This window comes from Carettochelys insculpta, chromosome 25 (assembly GCF_033958435.1).
Source record: "Carettochelys insculpta isolate YL-2023 chromosome 25, ASM3395843v1, whole genome shotgun sequence".
Lineage (NCBI taxonomy): Eukaryota > Metazoa > Chordata > Testudines > Carettochelyidae > Carettochelys > Carettochelys insculpta.
Window position 1 is genome coordinate 1,619,426 of NC_134161.1, and position 9,976 is coordinate 1,629,401.

Sequence of the window (9,976 nt, forward strand, 5' to 3'; positions counted from 1 at the left end):
TTGGGTTCTCAAAATATGTTCGCACACCCCTTATCAAAAATCAAATATGTTCTCAGATCCCTTATCAAAAACCAAATATGTTTTCACATTCCTTATCAAAAATCAAAAATGGAGGTGTATGTATATGTAAAATAATTTTACATTATTACCACGAATAATAGTACAGTAGGCATAAAAAATATGCAAGTACTACCCGAGATGCTGCGGAGTTTTGCTGTGGGAGTGAACCGTAACTGACACGCTAACAGTTAGCGGCTAACTGAATTCAAATAAATGTTTTGGTTGTATACTACAGTACTTGTTAAAAACTGTATAATGTTAATAGATACACAGGTTTGATGAAACAAAGTAGTTGTACTTGCATGCCTGTGCTTTATTTGTGTTTCTGATGATTTACCTTCTAAAAACATCTGGCATGTCTTGCACCTCCAGAAAGGCCATCATGCACCCTCAGGGCGTGCATACACCCCAGGTGAAGACCCACTGGCCTAAACAGAGCTTTGTAAGCCAACCCAGCGAAGCCCTGCTTACATGTGACATTTCTGGGGGTTGTGTAGTCAAGGAGACAAGATTTTTGGAAAATGACCCAGAGGGGCTGCCTGGTCACTGAGGGGAGAGAATGGGGAATACTGGGGCAAGGCAGTGGGCGTGAGATGGATGTCCTTAGAAGGTCAGCGGCTAAGGCTAGTCTTCAGAACATGCATCGTGATTTTTTTAAATATGTAATCATCCTGTTTCCAGCATCCTTACTCACCAGCACTGCCACGTGACTCTTCTGCGCCTTTGCACGATAACTGTGTCTCACGGCTGACGCCTTACATCAGAGCCGAGCCAGAGCTGTACAAGCTGTGTGCACCTTCCCCTTTGGGATAGCAAACCTGGTGTTACTGTGAGCACGCACCAGGCCAGCGTCTGGACACTACAGGGGAATGCTTCAAGGGAACTGGGGTGCAGGTGCTGTTAATGTAGGCCAAGGAAGGTCTGGTATGGCCAGGAGGAGAAGGTTGGGGCTTACAGACTAGAGCTGTCAGGGAGCTGACGCCCAGTCAAGCACCAGCAAATCTCTCTGGTGCAGGAAGCAGGGGGATAATACGAGGTGACTCTCAGTGCTGGGCACCCTGAGAAGCATCCCAGTTGCTCTGTTTGCACTGCTATAAATGCAAGACTTGGGGCAGTGTCTTCCTGGCGATTTGTCACTGAATACTCCAGATTTCCAGTATTCACTTGGGAAAATTGCATTCCACTCCTGCCAGCTTACAGCAAGCTGAGGAAGAGAAGCTATCTGGCTCCTATTCCTGCAGTGCCAAGCTATATGGCCTCTTTCTTATGTGCACAGTTAACTGCCCGATGTCGCAGCTCCCTTATCCCTTGAGGGGAAAACCCAGCTCTAAGTCTAAAACTCCCCTGCAGGGATTGAAGCGGAAGTAAAATGAATACCACCATTTGTCCAGTATATATTTAAAAAAATAAATAACGTTTCTTTGAAGAACAGAGGCAAAACTTTTCCAACATCAGCATAAATATGTCAGGTGCTTGCTGCTGTTAGAATTCGCACGACCACACTGGCGTGAGAAAGGAGAGGGAACGGGTATCTCTCAGCCCGGGACCAGTGTCCGCTGCAGAAATCCGGCACATTTCTAACACTGCTGGCTGCCTCCATCCCTTTCTCCCGCAGACACTTCAGCTGTTTCCAGCAGGGGAGGGATTTTGTGCTGCATGAGGATGGCTGGGAGAGTGAGTACCGAAAGCTCGGCCAGTGGCTCTGATTGATGGCAGCTGTGCCTGTGCATGGGGTTTGGTGGCATTTCTCTCTTCTCTGCAGTTCTGAGACCTCTCCCGGCTGTCAGCACATCAAGCCAATGTTCCCATGGTTAGCAATAGCTTATCAGAGTCGCTGCTCCCCTGGGGGGACCGCTGCATGAGGTAGGTAAGGACAAATCCGCCACAGGAAGCCTGCGGGCTGGCCTCCTGTGACGCGGCTCCAGGAGCAGACCGCCTGGCCTGGCCTACAGGCGGCTGTCTTTGCAGTCAGCCCCCAGCAGGCTCAGCGAGTCCATCTCCAGGGGGAGGCGCTCATTGCCATGCAAGCTGGAGACAAGAGGCAGGGTGCTCAGCAGGTCCGTGTTGAAGAGGCCCCATCCGAAGGACGCCTCGGGGACAGCTTTGGAGGGGACAGTGATGCCTAGTGCCCCGTAGTGTGGCAGACTCGAGCTGCTGCTCTCCAGCCAGCTTGAAAAGCCCAGCAAGCCGGACTCCCTAGCAAGTGCTGGGGCTGCATTGCTGCAGGGGAGCCCGGGGCACGCCTGCTTCAAGTAGCCTTTGGCTGGGGCAGGCTCAGAGCAGCCCGTCTCCAGCGGGAGGTCTGTCCCTCCAGGGCTGTGCGTGGGCAGCAGTCCCTCAGCTGTGGCCTCCCGCGTCTCTGCTGTGCTCTTCAGCTGCTGCATGTACCCCCGGAACTCCACGCGCGCCCCAGCCTCCTGGCTGAGTCCCACGGCTGGAGGGGACCAGGCACACTCTGACTCCCGCCGCCCCTGCCCCTCCTCCATGCAGGTGTAGTCCCGGCTGCTGGAGGGGTGAGTCAGGCCCAGGGAATGCCCCGCCAGGCTAATGCCGCTGTCGTCGTCCCCCGGCTGCTGACATTTGCAGTCCTGGCTCTCTGAGACCGAGACCTGGCTCAGGCTGCAGGAAGAGTTTTGCAGGCAAATGCCGCTGTCTGTACTGTTGCAACTGCTGTCCTCCCCGGCGAGGCCTTCCTTCTCCAGCAGGCGGTCGTGGTCGTCCAGGGAGCTCAGGCCCACGCGGCCCTGCTCGGGCGGCTCTGGCGTCGTGCCGGAGCCGCCCTCTGCGCCGCTGCTCAGCATGGGGCTCCTTTGGCACACAGAGAGTGGCTGGATCGACTCCTCCTCCAGGCACACGGCCACGGCCCAGGCCTCGCAGGGGAAGTACTCGTTCTCCGCCCCGGCGGGCTTGAGGAGAGACTTCTGGGAGCGGGGCAGAGAAGCAGGAATATAGTTAGCTCCTTGTTGGCTTGTTACGTGGCTCTTGCCCCACACCTGCCCCCACACCAGCCCCCGCCGCGCCGGCCCCACGCTGGGCAGAAAACAGGAGCTTTGGGAAGCGTGGGCAGCAAGGACCGGTGGCAAGATCCAAAATGAGAAGCAGGGGCTTTAAGCCCTGGGCCAGCACCCTGCCCCCAGGAGAACACGGCTCCTGGAGACAGCGCCACAACGCTCGGTGCCGAGCAGGGGTGCTCTGCCCGCCCTCTGCACTTCAGCACAGCACGCCAGAGGCAGCCTGGCCCACCGGGCATCAGAACCATGCTGCCGGGCCCCATTAGCGTCGGGCGGGCTTACCAGGATGGCTGGTGTCGTCACGGGCGTCTTCAAATAGGCGCAGAGCAGGAGGGCGCCCAGGAGAAGCAGGACTGATAAGACGAGGAGGGCGATGCCAATGCTGACAGAGATAATCCCCGTGAGCTCTGGAGAGGAGAAACACGCTGGAGTGCGGCACACCAGAGGCACCCGGCAAAGCAGGGGACGTGAACCGGGCTAAGGCTCTGACAGGCCAGGGGAGCCTGTCTCTAGACCCTCTGAGCTGTGGAGGAGTCCCAAGGGCTCCAGAACCAGCCTGCCTGTGAGGAAGGGGAATGACCCCCGCCTTTACAGGTGGGGAAACTGAGGCACTGAGTGAGGCTGTGACTCCATTGAAGGCACCTGGTGACTCAGTGGCAGAGCAGCAAGAGCATCTCTGGGTCTTTTGCTCAGTGAGTGAGCCCAGCGGGAGCAGTAGTTTAGACGGGTTCGGCCACAATGCCGTGTGTCCTTAAAATGCACCAGCCACTGCCGTGTGCCACAGGGACCCCGTGCCCCACAGCGGTGCAGGGACCAGCTCCAGCATTGCGCCAGAGCCGCGTGGTCCTGGCCTCCCCGGATGACCACAAACACCTGCTGGAGAAGGAAGGCCTCAACTGGGATGTGCCTGAAGGGCTCCGGGATGGGGGTCGTGTGTGTGTCTGAGGTGGGTGCATGTGGCCTGGCTATGGGGTTTTGGGGCTCCCCAGTCGCTTTAGTCTTAATGTCGCCCACACTGACTGAGCTGTTCTGGGAGATATTCTTGGTAGTGTAATGTCATTTCCTGAAACTAGCCCACGAAAAGCTCTAGGGCTGCTTTCAGCAGATGCTGATTGCGGGAGAGTCCAGGCCAGCCCTGGAGAGTGACTTGTTCTCCAGGGCCACATCCCACGGCCTCTTCCTCCCTCCCACACGGATTGCTGCAGCCCCTTCTCCCTCCCCAGCTGCCCCTGTGGACAGGGTCTATGGGCCAGCAGCAGCAGGCTCCCTAGCCTGGATGCTCTTGACCTGGCAGGACTTGGGAGACATCTCTGCCACATGGCTTTGGGACTGTCAGGAGGACACCGGAGCTGGGCATGTGGCTCTGCTATCAGGAAGAGGTGCCTGGAGTGGGGAGGTTACCCGCCACCTCACGAGCATCGTTCTTGGGGGCAGAGTCTCCCCCATGTCTAAGTGCCATGTGGAACACAAGGGGGCCGGGGGTGGGGTGTGTGGGAGGCATCAGGAAATGGCTACAGCTTTTTGTCCAGGTGTGTGTTAGAGCAGCCCAGGAGCTGCTGTGCTGTGTGCCACCAGTTTATGGTCCCTGAGGAGCCATATGGCAGCCAAGGAGCAAGCAAGGAGAGATCCTGCAGTGCAGAATGATGGGTGGAGTTCAGATCGCCACAGCAACACCAGACCAGTGGCCCCAGCATGTCCACTTACTGTCCTCCTCGGGGATGCTGACACACTTCTCCTCGGTCCGGATGGAAGAGACTGGCCTGGAGAGGACGCGTGGCTCTGTGCTGATGCAGTACTGCTCGCCCCAGAGGAGCTTGGAGATGTTAAACTCCTCTTTGGAGTCCAGCTGCACCCACTGAAATGGTCACCAGAAGGACGGTCACCCTTGGCAGGCTGGGCACTCATGACCAACACAGAGCAGCCAGGCTGGGGTGGCAGACCAGAACCTGGGGAACCTCTTGGATGGTTGGAAGGGGTTCCTTCAACTGGTTCGGCCCCTGTGGTTCTGGGTCTGAACTGGGCCTGCTTCCAAGCTGGCTTGGGCATGTCTCGGGAATGGCCAGATGCTCATGTGAGGAGCTGATCTCATGAGATTCCTACTTATCCCACACCACAGACAGCGGAGGGCAAATGTGTGGCCTTGTGGTTGGGACCTCGGGCAGCTGCTTAGAGCTCTTGGCTTCAGGTGCCAGCACTGCCACAGACCTCCTTGGTGAGGTCGGGTGAGATCCTAACTCCCTGGAGCTCATGCCCCACCTGTACAATGGGGATAACCATCTCTCTTTCGCTGGGTCTGCGTAGCACCTGCTGCAATGGGGCCCTGCTCTCCGGAGAGGATCTGAGATTACATTAATTGAGCCTGATCCCTGGTTTGGCTTCAGGTCTGAACACCTTGGCCCACATCACACCGTGGCTGTGAGAGTAGGTCAAAAATTTAAAAAGTTTCTCTTGAAGACTGCCACCCTTTCAAGGTTGTTCTCATTGTACATGGTCACAGCCCATCAATGCTCTGGTGGTTTCTTGTGAAATCTGTTACACTTTTAGTTGCAATGGTCATTCTCATTTTTTCATTGGCTGAAAACCAACTTCACACAACATCCCAGTGACGGATCTGGGATCTGTGCCACCCCAATGGGTGATGGAAACCTCACAATTTATTGTTTGTAACAAAAATTTCAGTTTAAAAATGGGCAACGTTTTCTTGTTCAGAACATCTCAATGGGTTCCCCTTAGTATGAAGGCCACCAACCATGTCCCTCAGCCCCATGGAGTTTGGACAGCACAAGGGCTGGGTGTCTCACCTGGGTATTATCTTTCACTCTCCTGACATACGTTCTGTATTGTCTACTATACTTTTGTATGTCTTTGTAGAGGACAGTCTTGCTCCCTGCTCTCAGGATCGGTGTCTGCAGTCTCACATGGATGGTGTTGCCTTTCACAGTCAGACTCACATCTGAGAGAAACAGAGTAGCTGGCAGAACATAAAACAGAACGGGTGAGAGTTATTTCTCCTTGTGCCGCTAAAAGAGGTTTGTTATGAGCATAATCACAGAAGCCCAGCATCAAAGAGCGCTCGGCCACATGCATTTCAAGTTCTGTTGTCTTATTCTATTCTATTCAAGTTCTTAACCTACCTTCATCATCCCAGCATCTCACCCCTTGCAGTAACACACTGATGTCCGCCACCTGACGTGTGCTTAAACTAAACTAAAGCAGGTTCTTAGAATGAACTCTGCCCTCCGATTTTGCCGCCGACCCTCTTGGGCACTTTGACCGTGCCAGGGCTGCAGCAACTAGGCACCAAAATAATCCTATAACAGGGGCAAGAGTAGGCAGTCTCTTCACTATGCAGAGATGCAGCTCAAATGCCCAACACATGAAAGCTATTAGCTAGCCCCTAAGCCAAGCTTCCTGGATGCGGTGTCGTGGCTATTGATTTTAGGCTCCCAAAGAGAAAATGACAGAAAAACCTCAGCTACCTTCTTCAAGAGAAAAACGGTTTGTCCTGCTCCAGTCAGAGGTGTGGTGTCCAGACACAGCTCTAACTCTTGCATAGTAGCCTTTAGAAGGGTCTGTTGTATGGTTGGTGAGATCGCATGTGAGCCCAGAGATCGTAGTGCATTCTGGAATAGGCAGCCAGCCCTGCTCACCATACCTGTAAGGGAACGTCACTCCTTAGTGAAATGCTTTCTGGGCGAGGGAAGCGTTAGAGTTGCTGGAAAGTTAACACAAGGTAGCTAAGAGCTGATCTGCATGTTAAATATCAGAGCAAGTTTAAGACGAAAGTTAAATGGGCCTTTTAGTGGAGATTTTATCTCCCTGGGGCTGTGGGTACTTACACCCTATATTCCACTTCGTACGACGTTTCCTTGTTGTGTTTCACTCCGGGCTCCCAGTACAGCACATGGTGTAGGATGTCCCCAACAAACTGCACTTTCTCAGGCTTGGACAGGCTCTCACCTGCAGGGAGGAATCAGTCAGGAGAGTTTGCAACAGACCAGACCTGGGGAGGTATCAAAGGGCCCAGGTGCATCGTGGGGGGAGGTGCTCTGATTGCAGAGATGTGCTCACCTCTGCGCACACTCCAAAGGTGGGCCTGGGAATGCAACCCTGTGAATGGGAATGCAGGGGAAGTCCCAGCCTTAGAAGCAACCAGCCTTTCATTCTACTCATCCTCTAGCAGGGCCAGCGTGGCCTTCTCCCCTTGCGTGTTTCGTTTGTACATATCATGGAAAAGGCACCGACCCTGTGTACAAACAACAGGGGTGAACTCTGCTCCCCCTTCTGCAAAGCTCAGGGTCATACCCCAAAACTAGCCCCTTCCCAGGAGCCGCTATGTCATTTCTGCATCAGCCCCCTGCTTTCTCCCTTCCTCCGTCTTTCTATCACGTTCTATCTGATGCTGCTGCTCCTTCCACCCCAGCAAAACCTTCCGAAGCTAGTGAGCCTCATTAATAGCCCGTAAGCAGCACTAGCAGCAGGAGGGTGCACAGCCCTCTAAGCTGCCTGCTGCCCCATATTGTGCCCTCAGTCTTCCTCACGGTGTGGTGTGAAGCTTTGCTCCCTCACTGCACCTGGGTTGGCTCATTTGAAAGCTCAAAGGAAAGAACATTTTTAAGCACAGCGCTGAGCTGTCGGTGGTCACACCCTGGTGGTTAAAATCACAATGCCTATGACACCAGCTCATCCTCAGACTATCTGCAGAGACTTTTACAATAGCTGTCAGATGCCGTCCTCACCTAACACCTAATCTGAAGAACAAAAAGCAGTCAAGTAGCACTTTAAAGACTAGCAAAATAGTTTATTAGGTGAGCTTTGGGGGGGGGGGGGGACAGACCTGTCTGTCTGTCTGTCTGTCCCCCCCACCCCCGAAAGCTCACCTAATAAACTATTTTGCTAGTCTTTAAAGTGCTACTTGACTGCTTTTTGTTTTGATAGTGTATAGACTAGCACGGCTTCCTCTCTGTTACCAATCTGAAGTGGGTCTTACCCGTGAAAGCTCATCACCTAATAAGTAAATTTTCTAGTCTTTAAGGTGCTACATGACTGCTCATTGCTTTTTGAAGCTACATGCTAACAGAGCTACCCCTCTGAGACACATGAAAGCTGCAAAGTCAAACTCCGAGTAAGGAACGTGCTGAAACTTACTCTTTCTTTCTTCCTTTCTACCTCCCTCTCTCGCCCCATACCCCAGCGATGAGAAGCACCAACTAGTGGTTTCATTTAAAAATTTCTGAACAAATGTTCACAGGTTTTTGAGTTGGGAAATTCATTGACACCGACTCGATCACAGTTGTAATTTTAGAAAATCTGTATTTTTCAGGGGTAAAAACTTTTGAGGAAAAGTCCCTGACCAGCTGTAACCGTTACTCTTATTTTCCAGGGAGGAAAACTGAGCCCACCCAGCAAATATGTAGCAGAGCCAGGAATAGAGTCAGGTGTACAAGGGTGACTTCCATCAGTCACTGATGAGAGAGAAAGGCAACAGCAGGCGTAGATCAGTATTTCCAAGTAGGGAAGCCACTGGCTGCTGAGGGAGGGCTGAAGATGGCTTACCATAGATCTGCAGGCAGAAGGACACCGCCACCACCGCTGTCAGCGTCGTGGAACCTGGGGCCATCCTGGGGCCAGCATTGTCTGTGGTGTGTCTGGCGGGTGAGCAGAACGCAGAGTCTTGGCTCAGCCGTGCTAGCACCTGTGTTTTTTCTCTGGGAGGCTGAGTCCGGGTGACGTGTGCGAGGGCGTCTGCAGAGAAGCACGCCTCTTCTGCTACTTTCCACAGTTCTCTAATTTCCACCCACTCACCCAGTCAGCTGCGCTTGGGTATTTCCTCCTTGCGGCCTACAGCCACTCAGTCACTCTGGGGGCTTTTCTGCTCAACAAATGGCTAGTTACAAACAACCGAAAATGGCCCCTCCGGACAGCTGTCCCTGTACTAGTAAAACATGGTTGATCAGCACTTCTCCTGCCCAGTGGGCAGGGTGGGTAAAGATCAGGGTTGGTTTTCTAAAAAAAAAATTATTTTCATTTAAATCAGATTTTTAGTTTGTTTTTAAAGGACAATATCTTTTCCTTTTAAAAATAAACTGGGCTGAAATGGAACCTGAATTTAATACAAGACATGCTTAAGCCTCCATTTATTAGTCTTTTAAAACACTTAAATAAAAAAAAACAATGTTCTGAATCCAGGAACCTCAAACCTTGGAGTTAAAGGCTGCTTTTTTAATCAATGGAAAAACATCCAGTTTGTGAGATCGAGGTTTATAAATATGGCACAATCAGGCAAGTACTGTATTATGTGCACATTCTGTTTAATAAAATAATTTGACATCCTGTGTATGTTTAATTAAATCCCAGTTACCATCCTGAAACAGCTCGCCTCAAAGCCCGAGCAAACAGTTAATTATCGAGTAAATCAGCAATAGTCTCAGTTACCATTTTCTAATGCAGTAAAATGTACTAGTAATTAATTAGAAACTGAAAGCAACAAGCCAAGTCCTGTACCTAAATATATATAATTAAAGGCCCCTTTCTAGGGAGAAAACAATACATGGGGTTTGGTGTAGAGGCTCTACTCAGCATTAATTCAACCGATGGCAATAGCTGTATCAGCAAACGAGAATGCGCCTTTCTTTAGAAATAACTGAAGTACAAATGGAAAAGCTGATTAAAATCTGTCATTTAAAGCATGGCTTTCCATTTGGGAATTACATCATGATTTAAATCACCTTAATTTAAATCGTTCCACCCCCTCCAGGAGGATGTACTCAGCCCTCTGAAGACAGCACAGCATTGCCTAGTGCACGCAGAGATCCTTATTGTAACAAGGGTGGTACATAGGATTGTGGGAATGGCCTGGCTGAATCAGCCCAACGCCCCCTCCCTGACAGTGGCTGGCACCAACC

General features: G+C 52.1%; 1 protein-coding gene across 1 annotated transcript; it reads right to left on the reverse strand.

Annotated features, from left to right (window-relative positions):
* Nucleotides 1-1,447: 1,447 nt before the first annotated feature.
* Nucleotides 1,448-9,325, reverse strand: IL10RA (interleukin 10 receptor subunit alpha). The gene is made up of 7 exons (XM_074976972.1): nt 8,628-9,325; nt 6,911-7,031; nt 6,551-6,726; nt 5,873-6,042; nt 4,776-4,926; nt 3,354-3,478; nt 1,448-2,981 (listed from the first exon to the last, which is right to left on the reverse strand). Exons 1-7 carry the CDS (start codon nt 8,689-8,691, stop codon nt 2,007-2,009), a joined length of 1,782 nt encoding a protein of 593 aa, XP_074833073.1. The 5' UTR covers nt 8,692-9,325; the 3' UTR covers nt 1,448-2,006.
* Between the last annotated feature and the right edge of the window lie 651 nt (nt 9,326-9,976).

Excerpts from the sequence above, each read along its gene's own strand:
- IL10RA (XM_074976972.1), bottom strand. The coding sequence starts at position 8,691 with ATGGCCCCAGGTTCCACGACGCTGACAGCGGTGGTGGCGGTGTCCTTC. Across the intron at positions 3,479-4,775 it reads CAGCATCCCCGAGGAGGACA|AGCTCACGGGGATTATCTCT; the intron begins GTAAGTGGACAT and ends TCTCCTCTCCAG. Across the intron at positions 2,982-3,353 it reads TGACGACACCAGCCATCCTG|AAGTCTCTCCTCAAGCCCGC; the intron begins GTAAGCCCGCCC and ends CCCCGCTCCCAG.